Raw genomic sequence first — 25189 nt, forward strand, 5'->3', positions numbered from 1 at the left:
CGTGCAGAGGGAGTCTGAAAGACAATCGTTCATCCCGCCCCTCGGATTGAGCCCTGTCTATGGTGAGTTTCCAGACCAAACATCTTGATGTGGGTCTGGCTTGTCAGGCTAGCATGGGAGTTCACTTATAAGCATAATGGGCCTCATTTATTAAAAAAAATGTACGACAGAAAAAGCGTACGGCCGTTTTTACGCAAAACTTGCCATTTATCAACATGGACGTGAGCGGGGGCTACGAAATAATCTCACGTCAGGTCTGAGCTCGTGTACGCAAGTTTTTGAGATAGCGTGAACTTGCGTGCAGCATAGCAAATCTGGCAGAGAATTGAAATGAGAATCAATGTATGATTTTTATTAGTACGATAGGATTGGTGCCATATGAATGTTTCATGAGTCACACGTTAACCCTGTCGTAAGATGATTTCTGCGCCCGGGTCTGTGCTCGTTTCTACGTTAGATTGATAAATGAGGGCAAATGTGTAGATTTAGAGTCAGGAAGTAGAGTCGCAAAAAGTTTGTGAACCCTCTGAAATGACCGATATTTCTGCATTGATCACTTGTAATATGTAGTCTGGTCTTCATCTCAATCCCAATTAAAGAAAAGAAAAGAAAGAAAAAAAAACACTTTTTGAAAACACTAATGATACACAACCAAGGATAACAGGAAAAGTGGCCGATGACAAGGCAGACTGAAAAAAGTTGATCACAAACTTTTCTTAACTGCATCTGTAGGTTCTTTTTCCAGAAAAAACAAACCGGATGGATGTTTTCTTAAAGGAAGCCTAATTTATACAGCACTGTTTTCCGCAGAGCTGCTTTAGAGCTGATGCAACTTTGTTTGATAAATTTTTAAACATCAAAATTGAACTAGTACATTGAACATTTGACAGCTATTCTTTTACAGTGCATCTGGAAAGTATTCACAGGTCTTCACCTTTCCCACATTTTGTTGTTATACCCTTATTCCAAAATAATAATATTTTTTTTCCTCAATTCTGCAAACAATACCCTGTAATAACAATGTGAAAAATTTATTTGGGGGAAAAATAAACGTGACTCTGCCTACATTTTTGGAACACCCGAATTATGTACCTCCAAGTACGTTTACCTGCACTTATTGTACATAAGTATTCACAGCCTTTGCTCAATACTTTGCTGAAGCACCTTTGGCACCAATTACAGCCTCAAGTCTTTTTGAGTATGATAGCTCAAACTTGGCACACATATTTTTGGGCATTTTCTGCTATTCTTCTTGGCAGGACCTCTCAAGCTCCATCAGGTTGGCTGGAGAGTGTCGGGTCACAGCCATTTTCAGATCTCTCCAGAGATTAAGCCTGGGCTCTGGCTGGGCCACTCTTGAACATTCACAGAGTTGTCCCATAGCCACACTTTTGTTATCTTGGCTGTATGCTTTGGGTCGTTGTACTGTTGGAAAACGAACCTTTGTCCCAGTCCGAGGTCCAGAGCGCTCTGGAGCAGGTTTTCATTTTCAGGTAAAGAGTTCAATCTTTGTTTCTCCTAGTCTGAGAGTCCTTCAGGTGCCTTTTGGCAAACTCCAAGCAGGCTGTCATGTGCCATCTGGCCACATTAGCATACAGGCTTGATTGGTGAAGTGCTGCAGAGATGGTTGTTCTTCTGGAAGTTTCTCCTCTCTCCACAGAAATGCTGGAGCTCTGTCAGTGACCATCCGGTTCTTGGCCAGCTCTAGGAAGTGTCCTGGTGGTTTCAAACTTCTTCCATTGTTCTCATTGTGACCTTCAATGCTGCAGAAATGTTTCTGTCCCCTTCCCCAGATCTGTGCTTCGATACAATCACATCTCTGAGGTCCACAAACAATTCCTTGTACTTCATGGCTTGGTTTGTGCTCTGACATGCACTGTTAACTGTGGGACCTTATACTGTATAGACAACTGTGTGCCTTTCCAGATCATGTCCAATCAACTTTTTGTTTTTATTTGTAATAAATTTTCAAAACTTTCAAACTAACCTATTTTATGTTGTCTTTATGGGGTATTGATTGAAGTTAAAATAAAATGGAATAAGGATGTAACAACAAAATATGTAAAAAGTGAAGTGATGTGAACACTTTCCATATGCACTGTAAACATAGTCTCAGTCTTAGTCCTTTTTTTTTGTCAAATGTGCTTTTTAGTTATCATATTTAGTCAACCGTTTACTGTTTTGTTGACTACAGTTGACTAAATGTCTGAGAATTTTAGTCTACTTTTTGTCATGCTTCATTGATAATCCTCATTATTTTGCTCAAAATTATAAAATCACAACGATTTTTGTCATTTGAGAAATTTATTTTTACATTTAATCAGAAATGTTCCACTTTCAAGAGAATGTCGACCTGTATGCATGGTTTATTTTATCTCATCTAGTTTAATGATTTATTATAGGCTATTTATCATGCAGGCCTACTGTAAAAAATAAGAAACAGTAAACAGAAAAAAAACAAAAATTAAAACAGCGAAATTCCACATTACTTTAATATTGTTCTATTAAAACAACAGCAAGAAAGGCTTTGTTTTGTTACAGAGTTATTTGTATTGTCACTATACAAGTTATTGTCATAACTTGTAAGTGCAGTTATTCAGCAAACACAAATTCCATACTTCGAGATCCATGCTTGAATTTATTACAGTTCATCACTGAGAAGGATTGATGGCAGATTTACTCACACAAACAGCACACAAGTGGCTCATGATTTGTGACAGAACACAGACCGACTGAATGTCACTTTAATTTAAGCAGAAAATCTCAAATGGAGATTGCTGAAATGCAGCTTACTTGTTTATTGGGGTTTTCGGATAACCTGTGTAAGAAAGAGAGCTTGCATGGTTGCCAGATTGCAAAATTTAAGTAAAACACCGGATTGAATACACTTTCTCTTAACAGAAAAGCTCTGATGAGCATTGAAATTTGGAAACAGCAAGCATGAACGCTCGAACGCTCCTCATTTCATAATTGATGAACTGTAAACAGTTACTGAACTGGACTGAATAAACACTGAACTGAATTGAGCTGAATAAAGACACTATTGTTTTTTGTAGAGCTGGAACTTACAGCAGATTTTGAATTGTTCTCATATTTAAAAAGTTTGTATCATTGGTCATTATTTTCCTGTTTATTAATGTGAAGCTGTTTTATACAATACAATCTGTATTGTATAAAGCACTATATAAATATATAATGATTGATATTCAGTACCTTGTGAAAGAATGGGTGCCGGCTTGACCGAAGAATAAGCTCTTCATACTGTTGCTCATCTGTTTCCAGCTGAATACTAAAGTCTTTTTGAGAATGCCATGACTGTTTTGACTCCATGCTGAAACAAACACAAAAAAAACACATCAAATGGTGCATAAAACACAGCATACCTATAAAATATGTTTAGCTACAACTGCTTTCATGACAACTATGCAGACTTCTTTCATGCTGAGAGCACTGATGATTGCTCTTTTTAGAACTTATCAAAGTTGTTTTCAGGCTGTCAACAAACATGTTGCATTAGTAAAAAACATTGGGTGTTAAGATATGACAATTTTTTTGTTGTTTTGTTTACAAAAAATAGCACAGGACAAGATCACAATGTTTACTGAATGTGTGCCCTGCATTTGGATATACAGTTTCCTATTAGAAGAAGATCATAGTTATATTGTGCTAATATCTTCCAGATGTTCGTATCACTGTTATGCATTGTAGCTCTGTTCAGACTAGCATCATTATCATTGAAAAGGAACATTATGCAAGGGAAAGCATTTGTAAAGAAATTGCAGCAGTGCTAATACAATTGATCATGAACATACAGGGCTGTGTATGAGGTTTATCTAGGGTTGCACAATTAACCTGAATTAAACTGAAATCACGATTTTGGCTTGGTGCGATTATTAAGATCGCAAAGGCTGCAATTTAAAAATAAATAAATAAATGCACAGCACTGCATTTATAGAGCAGTTTATTTGCTTTGCGGTAAATCTGCTCATCTCTGCAAGCACTGTAAATTTTAGTCAATTATAACATGCATTTAAAAGCAACACACTCCAAAAATCTTTCAAAACTTTTTCCAAAGCGTTTACAATCTTGTCTAACAAAAGAGAACATTTAATCAAGTTATCTGACTTGGCTTCACATCACAAAATGATATTCTTTTATAGTATTATATGCAGCGATAAAGGCTATGTCGATTAGCATTGCATTACAAATATTCTTATTCTTATGAAAATAAATAACTAAGAACACAGATAAACCATACATCATCACAGTATACTTATTGTCTTCAAGCTTCATCAGTCTACAGCAGCGGTCTTCGCAATTTTTTTCAGGAGAGCCATATTGATAGTACAAAATCAAGAGGAGAGCCACTTTTAACGCGAAGTATCAAAAGTTACATCCAATCATAAGTAATATCTGCTTATTAGTCTGTCATCCCAAACATACAATATGCAATGCAATGCACAATATATTTTTTAATGTAAACTTTATTTTAGTGCTGTCAATCGATTAAATTTTTTTTATTAATCATGCAGTTTCCTGATTCATTGTGATTAATCACATGCAAATAAAAACATAAAATGTGTTTATATGTTTTTATATATTTTATGATGTAATAATAGTAAATCGCAGTAAATCGTAAATCGCCAAATTAATGTAGACAAAACATAAAGACAGTATATTTTAAATATTTGTTCAATGGCATCCTTTTATAAATGAAGCCCAGTATCATTGATACTAGATATGTCTCTATTAAATTAAATACCCCCCCCCCCCCCCCCTATTAAACATTAATTATAGACATTCAACATTACAGTGTAACTGAAAGCTTTTTAACATTTATTAGGCTTTAAACTTCAACTTAAAACAATCCTCTCGTAAACCCATGCCATATTTACCTGTGTCCTTTCTGTCTAATAGGTAGGAAATAGGCTATAGAAATTGAATACAGTTATCAGTAATTAGTATGCACTGCATAAATTATGAATTAAATATTGATTAATCCTCATTAAACTACAAAAGTTCTTTAGTTAAAAGCAGCGAGTGATTAACATTAATGTCTCGCATCTCATTTCCTCACAACTCTAAGTTCGTTTAAGATGTTATTTCCAATGAGAATACTTGACAAAACGGACATTGTGGCATAATTTTTTCTGCGTGTTATATTTTGTTCAAACGCGAAAGAGAACTGGATTCTGGCGTGCTCTCTGATCTCATGATGCTGGCGCGTAATCCACTAATCCTAGTTGACAATGGCTATCATATGCGCGTAAAGGTCATTTTGCCGTGTAAATCATATATTCGTGTTGTAGATACGCATTTCATGAGAATGTGTTCATCTATAAGAGCACATTCGGAGCAAAGACAGCCAAAATAGCCAAAACTGGCAACCCTGCAGTGAGTCATGGACGTAATGACAGAGCCAGGCTCACTGGAAATACGTGACTCTGCCTACATTTTTGCAACACCCTAATTATGTACCTCCAGGTACGTTTACCTGCACTTTTTGGGTGAAGCGTTCACCGGAGGCGCTAAGGGGTAATATTTTTTCTCCATTCCCAGACTGATCTCATGAAATGGCGTATATATGACACGCCAATTCGTATGGCATTTTGGCGTGCAATTAAGACACATAATCACTTTTGAGTGTGTTTATCGACGCTGTTACATTCTATCCCCCTACACTGCCCCTACCCCTAAACCTACCCATCACACACAGAGCCCCTAAACCTACCCATCACAAGAAACATTCTGCATTTTTACATTTTCAAAAAAACTATTTAGTATGTTTATCAATCCATTTACCTTGTGGACACACACACATATTCAGACACATTTTGAACGTGTAACTCAAACCCTTCCCTAAACTTACCCATCTGTGTATTATAAAAAACAGGATATAACAGGCAGATACGACTGCATACATAATTTATTCAGAAAGTACAAATATCCCAAGTGTTCCGAGGCCAAACGATTGATTGAAAATCCCCAAAAGCGATCAGACTGTACATTTATTTGCCTGTTACTGTTACGTGTTTTATACTGTTGAGAGTTGGTAGGTTTAGGGTAGGAGTTACTCTTGGAGTTACTCCAAAATATAAAATTAGGCTATAAATATTCATTCTGAGATCAGTCATGATGTCATGTTGCGCATCTGGAATGGAGAAAAAATATTACCACTTAGCGCCTCCGGAGGACTTTTTACCCCAAAAGTGCAGGTAAACGTACCTGGAGGTACATAATTCGGGTATTGCAAAAATGTGGCTACACGCTTTTCCAATGAGCCTGGGTTACAATATTTCTATGTAAAATATATATAGTTTTTAATGGATTATGTTATAGGCTTGTTTTTATTAAATATATTTATTGACTGAATTGTCATTTCACTGTATTATTTAGTGCCATGCGAGTCGCGAATTAAGCTAGGCGAGACGCATGAGGCTTGCGAGCTGTGCAATGAGTAACACACTGGTCTACAGCGACAGCTGTAACCTTTATCCTTATAAGGGATCTTCTGGAATGTCAAAAGTATTATGAATGTCACTTGTGAACTCTTAGTGTCACTTCAACCTATGTAGCACTAGTGCTATGTGCAAAAAAAATTAACGTACAGCACTGGCATGATAAACACTGTACAACTCACAGTGCTTTCCATACACAACTTTAATATATCAAAAGATAGAAATTAGTACTACTAACATGTTTTTTTTTTCCTTCTTTTTTTAAATGGTATTAGGACATCCCTAGGCATTATGGTGAAAATTCTACACTCTACTTCCATAAAGTAATCTGAATGTCAGATTTAATGTTTCGGATTTAAATAATGAGCTTTTTTTTTGTACCTCACAACTCTCTGCTCGGTCAAGCGCATGGCTTCCTCTGCGGCCTCTCTCCTTGATCTCTCCTCTTCTAATCTAGAGTTTAACTGAGACAGATGAGACTCTGCCTCAGCTAACCTGGACAAAACATTTAAAAGAGAATCACAAAAAATCTAACAACATTAATCATCTATAAACATTGTCTGTCTCAAACAAACCTCGTCCTTAGGTGTCCGCTGTCTGATCCATCTGGGTTGAAATTGGCACGGATTGGTTCCTGAGGGGCTCCTGGTGGAACTTCTGCATAGACTGAACCCTTTTGAGAAATTAACAGAAATTACACCTTTAACAGACTTAATTCTCATTTTATTTCAAAGCCCTATTGTATCTACAGGAGGACTTGTATCTATTCCACTGACTGGATTGGACTTGATCAATTTAGAATGTCATGTTCACTTGTTTCCGTCATGACCTAAGTAAACATGTCAAGTTTGGTGACAGTGAGAACTAATTTTCTACAGAAAAAAAAACTTTTTCAAACCACTGAATTTTGTAGCAAGCAAGTGTAAGTAGCATGTCTGCTACACAAACAACTGCACACATCATTTGGATTAAAACAAAGATGTACAAGTAAATAATGAAAAGAATATGAATAGTAGCATGGGTAGTGCCCTACATCATTACAGGAAAAAGTGATGTGATTACTGTACCATTGCACTGCAGTAACTCTGCACACTGCCAATAAATGAAAATAAAAGATAAAATAAAAAAAAGATGTACTGTATGTTTTTTAATTTTATATTTGCTTTTTTTTCCTCAAAGATTTGCCGGAAATAATGGAGATACACAGAATCTACAAACTCTCTCCAGAAGTTCAGTGAGGATCTCTGAATGATCCAATGTTGACCTAAATGACTAATGATGATAAATAGAATCCACCTGTGTGTAATCAAGTCTCCGTATAAATGCATCTGCACTGTGATAGTCTCAGAGGTCCGTTTAAAGCACAGAGAGCATCATGAAGAACAAGGAACACACCAGGCAGGTCCGAGATACTGTTGTGGAGAAGTTTAAAGCTGGATTTGGATACAAAAAGATTTCCTAAGTTTTAAACATCCCAAGGAGCACTGTGCAAGCGATAATATTGAAATGGAAGGAGTATCAGACCACTGCAAATCTACCAAGACCTGGCCCTCCTTCTAAACTTTCAGCTCATACAAGGAGAAGACTGATCAGAGATGCAGCCAAGAGGCCCATGATCACTCTGGATGAACTGCAGAGATCTACAGCTGAGGTGGGAGACTCTGTCCATAGGACAACAATCAGTCGTATACTGCACAAATCTGGCCTTTATGAAAGAGTGGCAAGAAGAAAGCCATTTCTTAAAGATATCCACAAAAAGTGTTGTTTAAAGTTTGCCACAAACCACCTGGGAGACACACCAAACATGTGGAAGAAGGTGCTCTGGTCAGATGAAACCAAAATTGAACATTTTGGCAACAATGCAAAACGTTATGTTTGGTGTAAAACCATCACAGCTCATCACCCTGAACACCCCATCCCCACTGTTAAACATGGTGGTGGCAGCATCATGGTTTGGGTCTGCTTTTCTTCAGCAGGGACAGGGAGGATGGTTAAAATTGATGGGAAGATGGATGGAGCCAAATACAGGAACATTCTGGAAGAAAACCTGATGGAGTCTGCAAAAGACCTGAGACTGGGACGGAGATTTGTCTTCCAACAAGACAATGATCCAAAACATAAAGCAAAATCTACAATGGAATGGTTCAAAAATAAACATATACCGGTGTTAGAATGGCCAAGTCAAAGTCCAGACCTGAATCCAATCGAGAATCTGTGGAAAGAACTGAAAACTGCTGTTCATAAACGCTCTCCATCCAACCTCACTGAGCTCGAGCTGTTCTGCAAGGAGGAATGGGCAAAAATTTCAGTCTCTCAATGTGCAAAACTGATAGAGACATACCCCAAGCGACTTACAGCTGTAATCGCAGCAAAAGGTGGCGCTACAAAGTATTAACTTAAGGGGGCACGCCCAATTTTTCAGTTTTTGATTTGTTAAAAAAGTTTGAAATATCCAATAAATTTCGTTCCACTTCATGATTGTGTCCCACTTGTTGTTGATTCTTCACAAAAAATTACAGTTTCATATCATCAGAAAAGAGCACTAATATTCAGATTCAGAAAGCTTGTAAAGCTAGATTTAAAATGACAATGTATATTATTATCAGCTATTACGGACATTGCACTTGAGATGGCTGATACGAGCGCGCGCCATCAGACAGAGAGCAAGACTGATATTTACTGAACGCAGAACGAACCTCGCAAAAGACTTTTAAAATGCCGGTTGAAATAAAATGCTGCGCGAGCTAAACCAATCAACATGTTCAGCGCCCAAGTCCCGCCCTCGAAAGTTCCTGAACTTTGAAAAAGTACTACCTCGCGAGCAGGGCCGTTTGGAGGGGGAAATATTTACCCGGAACTTCATTTAGACCCTGGTTCCTGCGGTCTAAACACACCAAGTACCACCCAAAGTTCCTGGGTAAAGTTCCTGTGGTGGAAACGGGGCTTAAGTCTTTTCTTCCCTCTTGTGATGACTGAACCAGAGAAACAAATGCACCGCCAACTTAAGAATTCGGAGTTTGAACTTTCATTATTGTGGAAAGTTTAACCAAAGGGATCCAGAGCATTTAAAGTGAGTGGGTCATTCATAAATCTGTAAAATATTGCCTTGTTGCACAAAGAAAAACTGATTTGTACATCAAAAATTAGCTTGATTGTTGCCATTTGCGATTGCTGCAATTTCGATTATGAAAATATTATGAAGGCACATTATAATAAAAATAAAAAAATAAATAAATATGCGCACAGATAAATCTTTTTTAATACATTAAAATAATAATAGTTCATTCTGATTTAAATTAAATGTTCGTAAATTAAAAAAGTTAAAAAAAAAAAAATGTTAATCTGCTTACCCTAGTGCATCCAACAAGAAGGTGTCTTTGTTTCTTCAGTCGAAAAAAAATAAAGATTTTTAACTCCAAAAACATGCTTAGACAACATGCACAAAGAGAAATAGAGCCGTATTTATATAATTTTTTACCTTAAATACAACGCTATATCCAACAGCCTGGAGCACACATCACTTCCAGTAAGGTCAATAATTCTCGCGCTGGATAGACGCATGTCACTTCCGCTAAGGTCAATATCCACGCGCTGGATATAGGATTTATGAGCCAGAGTTTGGATATTGACCATATCGGAAGTGACGTGCGTTCCAGGCTGTTGGATATAGCGTTGTATTTGAGGTTAAAATTATATAAATATGGCTCGATTTCTTACACAAACTGATCGTTTTGTGTCTTAAGATATCAGTGTGTCGTTATGAGCCACAGGGCTCTTTGTGCATGTTTTTTTTTTTTTGCTCCTATAGAACGTCACCCATTCACATCATTATATGACCTACACACAGCAACGGTTGGAGTTAAAAATCTTCATTTGTATTCCACTGAAGAAACAAAGACACCTACATGTTGGATGCACTGGGGGTAAGCAGATAAAGATTACATTTCATTTTTGGGTGAACTAACCCTTTAAGCTTGGCTATGATTAAAAAAAAAAGATATATTTTATAATTTATTTAAAAAAAATGTAGCTGTTATTTTACAGTACTTTATATCTACATTTACAGAAAGACACATTTAGTCACCTGTGTGGGTGAATGCTGGTTTTGAAATTGTCTCTCCAGCCAATAGCAGTGATTCTGGAGCTCACTAACAGTCTGCTGTGTCTCTTTGAGCAACTTGGAAACGGTGCTCAACTGGGTGGACACCTCTTCCTTTTCCTCAATTGCCTGTTGCAACTAGTTAATATAAAAAAATTATAATAAATGCTGTGATATTAGGAAAACAATTCATGGCAGTAAATAGAAGATATTACTTAGCTTTCAGAGGGAACATTTGGATGCATACCCTGATATTGAGTTGTTGGAGACCAGATTCTCTTTGCTGGATCTCTAGCTGATACTGCTGCAGATGGCTGTGCGACTGGACCCAGTGTTCTGGAGACACATCGTTACCCTGCAAAGACATGGACTCCTGCAGATACAGACAAATGTAACTTATTTTTCAGAGAATTTTGAAAAAAACGTGTCATGAAATACTGAAACAAGTTTACCAAAATACTACATGAAATGTATATCAATGTTATCAATGAGTGCTGGGTCCAAATTAGTCAGAACCCCCCATGAAAAAAATGTTGCATGCTGCATCCCAATTAACATCCTAAACTATGCCCTAAAAGGTTCTAGCCTTTTAGTGAAGGAAATGTACATGCTTTTAAGCGTGTTGCAGAGTAAGCAGTTTTGGGACAAACTACTACATCATAATTGCATCTTTAATGGATCGCTTTGTTGCATAGCATCCTGTCACCGCAAACTTGCCTGTGAATCATTCTGTCAAGGTTAATGTCCTCATATACAATTCCCATCAACTTAGATATTCATTATTAATCACTCAAACCTCTTTATCTAAACCTCTCTACTTAAGTCATTAGAAATGTCCCTCCTCAAACCTGAACACTTGCCAATACCCTTTCTAGAAAAGCATCTAGTTCCTTGTTCTGTAACTTTTTCTGAGCTAGACAAAACATAGGATTTCCAGCATCAAAGTTTAAACTTCACTGTCCTTGGACATCAATGTGTCATTAGTATCTAGGTGTTGCCTAGAAAGATTATCATTGTTTAACAAGAACAATAAGTCAAACATTTTCAGACTCTAGAAACTTTTTTCTTATCCTTGAATTCGATTCAATAAGCTTTTCACATTAAACACTAACCAGGATGTGAAGTTTCTCTCTCTCCATTGTCTTATTTTCCTTCACTTCATTCACAGCGCTGGATTGCCACTTGTGTTGTTGTACCTGGTCCTGAATTCTCTGAATCTGATAACAGGAATTTCTGGAGATCTCTTCCTTTTCCAGGACCAATTTACAGACCTCTTCTTCCTTTAATGATTTTTCATTGATAACTTTAAGCAACTCCTGTTTGGTCAAGTCATATTCCTCTTGGAGTTTCTGCATTTGTGACTGAGCAGCAGACGTGATTTGTTCCTTCTCATTTAGTTTTTCTCCGAGTAGTGTGATCTCTGAGGTTAAATGCTCTATTTGAGAGTTCATTTGTGAAATGCTGTTTTCCAGTTCTGATGCACTACCTTGCAAGCGCATATACCTCTCTTTCTCCTGCGTCAATAAAGAATCCTTTTCATTAATGATGCTGATGAGATGGTTATTCTTCTCTTGTAAGTTCTGTAATTCTCCCTGAAATTTAGCAACTACGCCCATTTCTAATTTCAGTCTGGCTTCACATGCCTCTGATTGTGCCAATAATGTCGTCTTAACCTGAGAAAACTCTTTATCTTTATTTAACAGCAAAACATCTTTGTCTTGCAAAGCTGTCTGCAAATGCTGGGTCTCTTCATGAAGCTCGGAGATCACTGTTATTTTCTGAGTGATTTGATCCTCACTTTCCAACAGTTTGACCTGCATCTTGTTTACATACATCTCCTGTGTTCTGAAAATGTCCTCTTTCTCATGCAGAGTGAGTTGTAAAGCTTCAAGTTGAGAGTGCTCCGATTTGAACAGTTCTGTCAAAGATGCCAGTTCGACCCTTTTGCTAGCCAATTCATTTTGTAGAGAAGTGATCATCTCTTGTTGTCTAAACATTTCTTCCATTGAATTCTTCAGTTCAGATTTAATTATAATATTTTGCTCATTCATTGCCTGAACACTATCTTGATATTCCACAACCTCAATTTGTTTTTGTCTCAACTCCTCATTTAGTCTTACGTTTTCTGTTAAATGCCTCTCTAAAGTGTCTTTTAAATCTGCATTATCAGACTCAAGCTTCACAGTATTTGTATTCATAATACCAAGCTGACTAGTAAGCGAAAGCAGCGACTCGTTTCTTTTGTGCAATTCCTCTGAGTGACTGTGGCATTCAAGATTTTTCTCTCTTAACATATTTTCTTTCATTTCCAAGTCCCCTTTAAGAGAGCTTATATCTTGCTGGAGGGTAAAAACAAGTTCTCTTTCATGACTAAGTTCCTTTTGTAGCAAAATACATATATTTGATTCTTTCTGCAGCAGCGTGTCTTTCTCTGTCAGGCCGGATTTATGTTCATTAGCTTGTTGTTGAAGTATGGATAGACGATCTTGTAAATTCTTGAGTTGTGTCTGATAAACTTCCATTTGTGTACTTTGGTTTGTTAAGACCTTTTCTTTTTCAAGGACAATATGGTTGTATTGAATGACTTGAGAAGTGGAGGACTCAAGTTCTCTCCTAAGACGATCTACTTCCTCTTTGGTCTCCCTGAGACATTGTGAGAGGCCTGCACATTCTAAAGACTTTTCCTGTAAGGCCTCAGCTCCAGACTGCTGTTTCTGTTGAATAACTTTGTATTCTTCTACTTGCAAAAGCAACTCTTCCTTGTGCTTAAGTAAATCTTCTATGATTTGACGGTTTTCCACATCTTGCGTTTCAAAAATCAAGATTTTGTTTTGTAAAGTCTCTCTCTCCTTGGTTGTTTCTGTGATTGACTCCATCTGTTCATTCGTTTGTTTCTGAAGGTACTTGTTCTGTTCATCAAGACTGACGATTTTAGAAGCAAGTTCTTCATTTTCTTTGAGAATGAATGTGACCTTGCTATTCATTTCAGACACAACCTGCGTAAGTTTAAGCACTTCCTTTTGTTTCTCTTCAAACATCTCTTGTAATTGTTGAGCTTGTCTACTCGATGTCTCATGGAGTCTAACAACGGCATCTTTTTCCAACAAAATCTCAGCCATTGATTGCTTGTTTTGTTCAAGTTCTTTGTTCAAGTCAGTTCCTCTGAAAGCTAGTTCTTCCTTTTCCCTCTGCAAGTCTTCTATTATTTTAGCACTTTTTAAAAGCTGCAGTTCAACTTCAGATATTTTGCTTATCAATCTTTTCTTTTCTTCTGAATCATCAGAAAGAGACTGGGCACTAGTCTCAATTTCCTTCTTTAATTGACTATTGTCATTAGTGAGACTTTTGACTTGTAAAAGCAAGTTGGAATTCTGAACTTGCACAGCTTGTATTTCCTCCTTAGCGTTATCCAGAAGCTGCTTTTGCCTTGCAAGCTCCCCCAAATGCCGCTCAAGTGATTCTTGAAGTTTCTTGTTGTTATCGTTCACGAATTCAAATCTCTCAATTTTATCAGACAAATCTTTCTCAAGCTTTTCTTTGGCTTCATCTCGAATCTGGAGTTCTTTGTTAAATCTAGCCCTTTCTGCTACTGTCTCCTCTTGAACGGTCTTCAGCTTCTGCTCCAATAAGAATATTATCTTTGACTTGTCTTGGACATCTTGCTTAAGCTGCTCTTGACATTCAACCTGCTCCTCAAGCTTTCTAGACAACATCAGAAGCTCACTTTTATGTTTGCTGACTTCACCAAGCAACTTATTACGTTCCTCTTTGTGGAATTCTTTTTGATCCCCTTCTTCTTTTTCCATTAGGCGATTTGCTGGATTCATATTCAGCTTCTGTATTTCCATGTGGAGATCCTGAATTGTTTTCTTATCCTCCTCTGTTTTCTTTGCAAAGTCTGTAATTGCATTACTCTTTGATTCCCCTTCCTTTTTCGCTCTCTTCAGATCACTTTCAGTTCTCTTCAATTGTTCAATCAGCTCAGGTATTAACACATTAAAGAACTGTTGGTCAGAAAGCTGTGGGTCTCTAAAGATTTGAACATCCTGTTCGACTTTAGTCAGCACATCCTCTTTCAGCTTCATTTCCTGTTTTAATTCATGGATTTGCTCTGAATATTCTGCTGTGCTGGATGATAAAGCCAGTATTTCTTTGTCCTTGTCAGTGATGACATCTTGAAGTCTATCGATTTCCCGCTCACAGCTCTGCAAGTCATGCACCAGCTGTGCTCTTTCTTCCAGATGAGCTGTGTTCAGCCTGTCGAGATCATCGTTTGTTTGAACCAGATCACTCTGTAATGATTCTATAGTTACCTCTTGTTTCTGAATCTGAAACAAGAAAATAGAATGTTAATGAAATTTAAAAAAAAGAAAAATCATTTTTTTTATATATTTCGTCAAACTATAGTTGTCAATCTTGCACACAAAAACAACAACATGGGAGCCAGTGAAGAATCACGTCTGTAAGCTGTTACCTTGTCTTTCAGTACACCAAGTTTGAGTGTCAGCTCTGCAACAGTTGCTTTCATCTCTGAGTTTTCCTTCTCAAAGGTGCTGCATGTCTTTTTAACTTCAGCCAGCTGCATAGAAAGGTAGTCTCAATAAAAACTCACTCAATATTGATGCTTGGGTCTAAATTAAAGGGTTAGTTGACCCAAAAATGAAATTTGTGTCATTAATGACGCACCCTAATGTCGTTCCACAGCCGTAAGACCTCCGTTCATCATCGAAAATACATTTTGGTCCAAAAATAACAAAAACTATGACTTTATTCAGATTTGTCTTCTCTTCCTTGTTTGTGTTCAATACTCAAATAAAGATTCAAACGGTCATGAATCAGCGGACTGATTCATGATTCGGATCAAACTGCCGGTGTCAAACTGCTGAAATCACATGACATTGGCGATCCGAATCATGAATCAATACGCTGATTCATAACAGTTTGAATCTTTATTGGAGGATTGAACACAAACAAGGAAGAGAAGACAATGCTGAATAAAGTCATAGTTTTTGTTATTTTTGGACCAAAATGTATTTTCGATGCTTCAAGAGATTCTAATTAACTAACTGATGTCACATATGGACTACTTTGATGATGTTTTTATTACCTTTCTGGACATGGACAGTAAAGTGGGCATACACATACACTCTCGGACTAAGTATAAAATATCTTAAACTGTGTTATGAAGATGAACGGAGGTCTTACTGGTGTAAAACGACATTAGGGTTAGTCATTAATGACATCAATTTCATTTTTGGGTGAACTAACCCTTTAAGTTTAAAAAGCTAAAATGGATGCTCAATGCAAGAATGTCTTTACAAGCTCTACATTTGTCAACTTTAAATATATGTGACCAACAGCTGAAATGGAGCTCAACATATATCCAATAATATAGACGAGTCCCCGAAATAGATGTGATCTTGTTGAATATATACACATTATTACAATACAGTAAACAACTACCCACATTGTGTTCAGTTTGAAGCAGTTTGTCAGCGGTGTCTTGGTGTTGTTTTTCTTTTATCTCTAAAGCCTCCCTCAGACTATCAATACATTCCAGTTTTTCTGATGTTCTGGCAAGTGTGTGCTCCTTTTCCATGAGCGAGGACTCCAGACACTCCTGTGTGCTGCTCAGTCTGTCATAAGATGTGTTAAGACATAATTGTTATGGCTTTTAAAAAACATTTGTGAATTACAATGTTGAAGGCAGGACACACCAAGCCAACGGTCGGCCATCAGCTAATAAAAATAAATCTTTATTTTGTATAGCGCCTTTAAATGCTATAACAGTTGTGATAACAGTTGTGGAAATCTAGAAATTAAAGTTAAAGCTCCAATCTTGACAGCTCAGAGAAGCCGTCAATCACACCTCTCAATCATGATGTCACACCCCCGTTTCTATAGCATCAAATGGCTAACTAAAAACAAACTTATTTAAAAAAAAGAACGCTTGAACTTACAGAGTGATAAAAACGACCAAATCCATCTTTGAAAAAAATGTATTTGAAGTGTAATTTGATTGTTTAGTTTGTCTCATGTTACATTAGAATCATAGACCGTAAAAAAATATGGGCGTAGTGTCTGTAACAATACCCATAGGGTTCTGAAGAGTAAAGTTGAGACGAACTGGCCGTTGGCTCAATGAGATTCTGCTCTCTTCTCGAGCCTGCCCCTAGTGGCCAGTCGAGGAATTGCAATTTAAGTTACTTCTGTATTGGCTTCAACAGAAACTGTGGGAGGTTGCCGCTTGATTAGAATTTCATGGAGTGGGCGGAGATTATGACCTATACTGGGATGGATGGGGGACTCTGCACAAGCTTGATTCGAATATACAAATATTTTCATAATAACGAGCTGACTGGATTGAAGATCGTTATTGATATTCAAAATAGTAGGAAAGCACTGCTTTGTGTACTGTTGAATAACAAAACTAGACTATTGATACCTACTGATATTTACTTACACACAGGCACAGAACACACACATGCTAATTGACAGTCCTCTTTATCTTTTTGTTTTGTTCAAGCGCAGCTTTTTAGCCATCAAGAGGCGACAACACAGCCGGCTTTCGTCGCAACAAGTTCTTTGAAGTTGGCTCGGTGTGTCCTGGGCTTTACAAAACATAAGAATCTTGGAATGTTTCTGTAATTAGGCCCCAGAATTAGGCCCACATTTTTGAGCTTACCCTTTGAGTTGTTTGTTTAGACTGGCGATGAGCAGCTGATGCTTTTCTGCGTCTTTAATCTGCTGACTGCGAAGGCTGGCTAGCTGTGCCTGCAGGCGCTCAGACTCATTCTGACAGATAAAATGACAGATAATAAAAATACAAGCAAAACCACAATATTGCACTCCACGGCACAACAGCATTTCATGTCGGTAAGACAAATGTGGCTTAACCTAGGGCTGCACAGTAATGAAAAAAATATGAATTGCTCATTATTGCTCTTGAACATTGTTATTGTAAAACAAAACAACAATGATCCTTGAAATAAACCAAGAGGTGAACCAAGTAAAAAAGGACCAGAATCTCTTTGCGTTCACACTGTCCCTGTACCTGAAAAAGGACCCAGATCCTTATTAAGCCCCGTTTCCACCAAAATTACCCGGAACAATTTGTACCAGGAACTTTTTTACAGGAACTTTTCTCCCCCCTGTTCCTCTGTTCCTCCAAGTCAGTGAAGGACAGTAATCATTTTTGTGTGTACCGATTGAAAGATTTAGTGGACAGTGAGACAACGTACATAACGTACATGAGACGTTTTCTAAACCGATCTGGTGTTTACATGTGATGACTTTCAATCGCAATCATTTTGTCACATGCAGTTTGTCTGCCGCATCAAAAATGTCAATGCTGTTTTCTCCAGCAGCTGGAATGTGTTAACTGTAGCCATAGCAACTCTTAACGGCCACCAGGACTAATACAGTATTATATAAGCTATTTATTTGTTGTAAAGTGTAATAATCATCTCAGAAAAAAAAAGTTTATTCTGTCAGGCGCAGTTAAAGTAAAAACTGCCTGGGGCAATATACGCTGTCATTATTCCAACATTATCTTCATAACTTACGAAATAAAAAGTTTACCCCTCAGAAAAATTAACTTTCCTCTCTTGTCAACATGAGCGCGGCGCGCGCTGTCACGTCATGTAAGGGCGCACACTTAAAAGTAATCGGTCAGGTTGGTTACATGGTGAAAAAAAATTAATAACGAGTATAGAAGAGATTCAAGCTGTGCTGCTTTTACTGGTTATGTATAGGTTTACTAAAGAGGTAATTAACAACGACAGAAAAGAGCACTAATATGCAGATTCAGCAGTATGCAGCATATTCAGAAAGCTTGTAAAGCTAGATTTAAAATGACAATGTATATTATTATCAGCTATTACGGACATTGCACTTGAGACGGCTGAGACGAGCGCGCGCCATCAGACAGAGAGCAAGACTGATATTTACTGAACGCAGAACGAACCTCGCAAAAGACTTTTAAAATGCCGGTTGAAATAAAATGCTGCGTGAGCTAAACCAATCAGCATGTTCAGCGCCCAAGTCCCGCCCTCGAAAGTTCCTGAACTTTGAAAAAGTACTACCTCGCGAGCAGGGCCGTTTGGAGGGGGAAATATTTACCCGGAACTTCCTTTAGACCCTGGTTCCTGCGGTCTAAACACACCAAGTACCACCCAAAGTTCCTGGTTCCTGGGTAAAGTTCCTGGGTAAAGTTCCTGTGGTGGAAACGGGGCTTTAGTCTCAGACCTCTGTGTTCATACTGTTTCTTTTTGGACCAAGTCTAATATAATGGTTGGTGGCTCTACGCTCTAAAATTCGACCCCATTCACTTACCTCTGTGAAGTTGGCACCCCATGAAACCAAATACAGTAATTCCCAAAACAATACCATTCATTTGTGCTACGTTTTTGATGAATTTGTGCCACAAATTGATCCGTTTCATCTAAATTGAACAAAACCAGTATTATTTGTTTGTGCTGTCAAAATCAACACTATCCACTTCCCCTCAAAAATAACAAATATAATTCTGGAGCTGTGATGATGTCACTCACCACCCCATTTCGTTCAAATTGCTCCAAACTTGTGCCATTCGTTGGGCTCAATTTGTGCCTGTGGCGTTAAAAAAATCCCTGTAACCTCTTTCCACCAGAGGCGGACAGCAGAAGTGTGTGTGGGGGGGACTTTTATTTCACAACATTCCAAAGCATAATATTGTACTTTTTTACTGCACTACAAGTTAGATTGTATATAATTTAATACTTAATTATATATATTTTTTAAATGTAGTACTTTCTTATTTTTACTCAGTTTTACTTGAATACAAGTTAGAAAGTTTTTTTTTTTTTATGTAATTAAGTATTCACGGTTAAAAAAAAAAAGTTTAAAAAGTATGACACTATGTTTTGGAATGTTGTGAAGTAAAAGTTTTCCAAAAAGAAAAACACAGATAAAGTACATATATTTGAAAAAATGTACTGAGTAGAAAGTAAAAATACTTCACTATAGTCCACCTCTGATTTCCACCCCATGTCGTCTAAACCGTTCCAAACAGGTTTCGTTTTTTTGTGCTAGATTTGAGTCGCTTTATTATGTTAAAATGAACATTGTATTTATCCGGAAATAACAAATATAATTCTGTAGCTATGGCGTCACTCTCCACATCATGCTGTCCAAATCAGTGTCATCCGTTTGTGCTCGATTTGTGAGAGCAAACTTGATGAAGTCACTTGTTGCCATTGACTTCATCAAGCTCCAAATCCAATAGTCATCATGGATTGTATGTTGACGTGATTCGCTTGTTTGAAAATTCTCTTTGGGCCTCATTCATGAAACACTAGCAGAACGAATGTGTGTGTAAATTGTTCATAAAGCCGCTCTGATGTAAATTTTCGGATTAATGTAAATGTTCGTGTTTTCAAAATGTTAGTTGGTACGAAAGAAATGTACACATGCCCCCTACCACGAGTAAATGGTGCGTAAAACATTAGAACGCTCTGTGTTCTAATTTAGGCAAACTGATAACATTGCATTTTGATTCACTATGTAGGACAGGCCTACCATAATATTTCAGGATTTGATTTACCCCGTCTTTTTTGTTTTGTTTAGTTTGTACTGTTTAACGTTGGGTAATAGGCAGCCCTCGTCACTGTTCTTTTTTACCAGGCCGTCCAATCACAGTGGAGGAGGGGCGGGACAAAAACTACACAGACCAATCATCCCACTTGTACACAAACAACAATAATAGAGAAGTTAATACTGTTTTTTTTTACTGCAATTCAGTAATATTCTTCAAAATTAGGTACTAGTATCACATTACTGCCATGGATATTTTGTATCAAAGCTATCAAAGAATCTCAGCTGTAAAAAACGCTGCCCTTGCAAAGCGCTTTCAAGCGCCACCAGCTGTCCATTTTCAGAAGAGCATCAGGTGTTTAGCTGGCTAAAACATGCTTTGGTGGACACACAATATTTTAATATTTATTGCTAGTCATATGACCAATTAGTCTATTCAACATTTATGCAAAATCCTGGAGCCAAATCTGAGAAAGAATTCCAGAAGAGTCCACAGCGTTCCTGGTCACACCATTTGCATTTGTAACTCATGGGCGGGGAATATGCAAATTATGATTAAGCGTGCACACGTATCCTTTTTACACGTTTGGAATTCACTAACATACACACGTTTAACTAACGAATCCGTGGTATACGAAGCGTTTGAGAATCTGGAGCAGAGTTTTCATGAAGGTCCATTTTACGCGCAAATTATTTAGAATTTGCTCATTTATTTACGAAAGTTTCATGAATGAGGCCCATTGTGTGTATAATAGTTTTAAAACATTGTTAGTATGATGGAAGATATTGAGACTTAATATTATAGCTACATTGTTGTCTGTGTTCCTCTTGATTTTGATGGTACAAGCACAATAAACGACAGGCCCAAACACAAGGCAAGCAAACCAAGCAATTGCTTGGGGCCCCCGAGCTGTCCTGGGGCCCCAAGACAATGACAGGTTAAGAAAAAAATGCAACGAAAAACTGTGTGATGCCCCTATGATAGTCAATGCAGTAAAGTGCAATGACACTGTTATCAGGATCCCTCTCAGTAGCTGACAGCAGCCAGTCAACCACGCAATCTCTGTTGCCGCCAAAATACAAAACATCCTCGGCAACCATGAAGCGGAATTATCATTTTGGGGGGGGTGTCATAAAATAGGATTTTATGTTATTTTATTTAACATAAAATATTATGTTAAATATACCAAGCACAAACGTTCATTTTTGCGGCACAAATCAGTACGAACAGATGGCATAGTTTTGGGGATTGGGAGATTTCAGTTTATGGGGTGCCAACTTTACGGAGGTCATTCACCTATGTCCTAAGTGTTTCACTGTAACCCTGACATTTAGTGACTAGAAATTTTGTAGACTGAGCATACCTTTCAACATGGAATATTCCTATACATTTAAGTAATTTAAACTTTAAATATATGTAAAGGTAACCTTTTTTGTGTACTGTATGGAAACCAAATGAGGGAGAAGGGTATCCATTTATGTTCTACTATGCACAATTTTTATAGCAAGAAGTGAAACCATAGCTAGTCGACTACTTTTTTGGTCTTTTTGGTCTCCTGGTCAGGTTGTGTCTAAATAATCATACTTAATTCCATTTCATGCCTAAGTGTGTATGTTTGTATAGATACAATTGTCCAATTGAGAGATGAGATTCCGGGCACTTTAGTCTGAGTTTGAGGTGCTCTATGTTCTGAACCTTTATTGTCTTGTGCAAGTCTCTCAGGAAGCTGTGGTGGATCCATATTCTTGCACTATCACACATCCTTCTGTATAAATTATTAACTTTTTCTTGCTTTCTCTGAATTATATTTATTGCACAAGGCAATGTTGACACAAGCATACAAATATTCATAATCCTGCAATGCTGTAAATACAGAATTGTGTTAGTCACAGATACATGATAAATGTTTTTTATGTTAAGTTGTCTATTGTTTTAATATTGTTTTTTCCATTTATTGATTTAAAATTGTACGCTACCATCAGTTATTGCATTAATTTAAAATATTAAGTGCAGTAAATAAATGCATTCAGTAATGTATTCAAAATGCATTTAAATATACTAATGAAATCAGTCATTATGACAACAAGCAAATATTCACCCAGTTACATTATTGAACATAATGAATATTACATAAAGTAGGTTAATAATATAATTAAATATCTCACATGCTTAAAACAAATCTATAAACAAATCTATGACAACACGCTAATGCATTTCGTGAATTAATAATTTGGAGAGATCTGCCAGCCAAAGCAGTATAGCTGATTTGTAAGGAGCCATCTGATGAACAAATCTAAATGGAATAAACAACTGACAATCGCACCAAGGCATGGTATAACTATAAGGCAACCATTTCTAGTGTGAGTACACCCTAAATGGTCACAATGGTCCTCTTGACCAATGATTGGAAAAATTTCAATCTGTGAATAAAATATATACTGAAAGTGAGCAAAGTACACAATCTCACAAAACTGGCCACTAAGTAAATGTGCTCAATGCTGCAAAAACAAAAACTGATGCAACTGAATTAGTCCTAAAATAGAATGCTATAATATTTACAGTGTACAATTAGCTTGTGGCAGCCATAAACATAAATCACAATTATATTTTTTGATTATTTGTGCAGCCCTAGCTTAACTCAAACTGTTAAAAACCACTACACACCCTGTGTGTGAACTGCACACGTATTTACAGTGTAAAGAGGACGGTGATAAAACAAGTACAAAGAGAAGGCTCCACGATCAGACGTGCTTTTGGAAGCTTACACAAACTTAAACAAACCTGAGATGTGGACAATGCTTGATCACCATCTATACCAAACGTCGCCTGCATTAGAGGAGTGTTGCATATAGTTCACTCAATACACAGGCAATTAACTGGCTATTATCACATCATACATCATACAAAGATTCAACAAACTGACCTTTTCGATAAGCCCCAGCACTTTAAAAGTATTATTGGCAAAACAACCTATCCGGCCCACACTTATACGATTTTGTAGGTCTGTGTTTCGCTTGTTTTAAGTGTCATTTTATAGCAATGATCTAAAAATATGGTTAATGTTGGCGCTGAAGCACTTACTGTAACATTGGCCTAAAAAGCTTTAGCTGTTTTATGTTGTTGCCTTTTCTAAATTAAATCTTGAATACCTGATGTACATATGTAATGCTATACGCTTTGTGTCAGCCCTTATTCACAAAAGATCCACTTAGTGGTATGGAACTGTGTGGAAATGTGTCATTTTTATCCTACTCTTTGTTTAAAATATTTGTTAATTTGCTCAGTGTCTTTAAATGCCATTGAAATACGGTCAACGGACGTGGAAGGAACAACTGCATATCTGTGTTTGATTTGTTGATTTGTTTACTAAAAAAAAAAATATATATGATTGGTCATTGGCCAAGGAGCATGATCTTCTGTATCTTATGTAAAATGTTGTTCTAACACACATTCATTTATTCATGTTTATCACAGACAATAAAAGGTACAATACTGATGTATTGCCAGCCTCTAAATTTTAGATAAAGCATTTATGTATTAATAACTTTACAAACAATCAGAAAAAAATAGCATTACATTTTACTAGGGGTGTCAACAATAATCGATTCGGCGATGCATCGCGATGCGGGGCATGAGCGATTCAGCATCGATGCGGCAAAGTGCCATAATCGATTATGTCACTGTTTATTTTCTGGCGGACAATAAAGTTGTGAAGTTTCAAATACTTCCGGTTCCGGGAGAATAACAACAACAACAACAAGCAAGATGGCTGAGGCGGAGGGAGATGACCACGATAGACGGGTTATTAAAAATGCGCCTAAAGCTTGGAAAGCGGACATCTAGGCACATTTCGGATTTTATGAAGTGAATGGGAAACTAGACAAGTCTTACGCGGTGTGTAAAATCTGCCACACTAAAATTAAGCACGTTGGTGTGACAACTAACTTTACGAACCATGTCGATTGTTGGCATCCTGAGTTAACTTCAACAACAACAACACAAAATGTCAACACATCCCAGCCAAGAATTGACGAGTCGCTAGTGTCAACATTGCCACACAACTCCAAGAGAGCAAAGAGGATCACACGATCGGTGGCATGTTTTATAGCGAAGGATCTACGACCCTATTATGTGGTAGAAAATGCAGGGTTTCGCCACATGCTTAAAACAATTGAGCCCCGGTATAAGTTAACCGACAAGAGCTACCTTCACTGATTCCGTGCTTCCCGCATTGTACATTTAATATTTGCACAGGACTTGAGGATGTGCCCTGTCTTAGAGCTGCTATTTCACTGTGTGTAAAAACAAAACAAAAACAAAAAGCACTGAAAGCTGTGATTTTGATTGTTTTCTTTTTCAGGTTTGAAAATGCCATATCCAATACCATGTACCATTTAAATTGATTTAATTACATTTGATTTTATTTAATAACTTTTATGTCAAAGATACAGGAGACACATAGCAGCCAATAAAATCTGTTGTTTAATATCTGATTGTATTGCCTCATGACTGATGAAAAATTTGCTTTGTGTGCAGTAGAATTTTGATGCATCACAATGCATCGTAGAATCGAATTGAATCGAATCGTTACCTGGTGAATCGTAATCGAATTGAATCGTGAAGGCAGTGCCAATGCACACCCCTACATTTTACCTTCAGGGGTACAGCAGCTTGTCACTGAACCCTATGTACCTTCCTTACCTCTAAAGGGTGCTTATTAGTACCTTAAGTAGCACGTACCCTCAAGGAAGAATATGTACTTGACGTATGGTACAACAATGAACACTTCAGATGTAAATGAGGTACAAAAGTCTCCTTTCATAACCCTTTTTCCACATTTTTTTTTTCTGACTGTACTAGAGTATCTAAGGAATATATATATTTAAGAATATTGAATTCACTGTATTACTCAGTTGATTTTATTGTATTTAAGATCAAGCCGATGTTTTTGCATTTAATGCAGTTGACCTATATCAAATGCTCATTGGCTCTCACCTGTTTAGTGACCTGTTGCGACATGCTTGAATTTTGGGTGATGTGTGAATTCCAATGAGATAT

The 25189-nt window shown here is 37.2% G+C and overlaps 1 protein-coding gene across 2 annotated transcripts in view; it reads right to left on the reverse strand.

Annotated features, from left to right (window-relative positions):
- Positions 1–25189, reverse strand: part of si:ch211-220f16.2 (putative leucine-rich repeat-containing protein DDB_G0290503) — a 55428-nt gene that overhangs the window by 1387 nt on the left and 28852 nt on the right. For both annotated transcript variants that reach the window (XM_067419763.1, XM_067419762.1), the window contains exons 12-20: positions 17243–17352; positions 16025–16193; positions 15032–15136; positions 11670–14885; positions 10805–10930; positions 10543–10695; positions 7034–7131; positions 6840–6953; positions 3214–3331 (exon numbers count right to left, since the gene is read on the reverse strand). In XM_067419763.1, coding sequence (XP_067275864.1) covers positions 3214–3331; positions 6840–6953; positions 7034–7131; positions 10543–10695; positions 10805–10930; positions 11670–14885; positions 15032–15136; positions 16025–16193; positions 17243–17352 — 4209 coding nt within the window. The remainder of the gene's footprint in view (positions 1–3213; positions 3332–6839; positions 6954–7033; positions 7132–10542; positions 10696–10804; positions 10931–11669; positions 14886–15031; positions 15137–16024; positions 16194–17242; positions 17353–25189) is intronic.

The sequence above is a fragment of the Pseudorasbora parva genome, chromosome 16 (genome assembly GCF_024679245.1).
Source record: "Pseudorasbora parva isolate DD20220531a chromosome 16, ASM2467924v1, whole genome shotgun sequence".
Taxonomy (NCBI): Eukaryota; Metazoa; Chordata; class Actinopteri; order Cypriniformes; family Gobionidae; genus Pseudorasbora; species Pseudorasbora parva.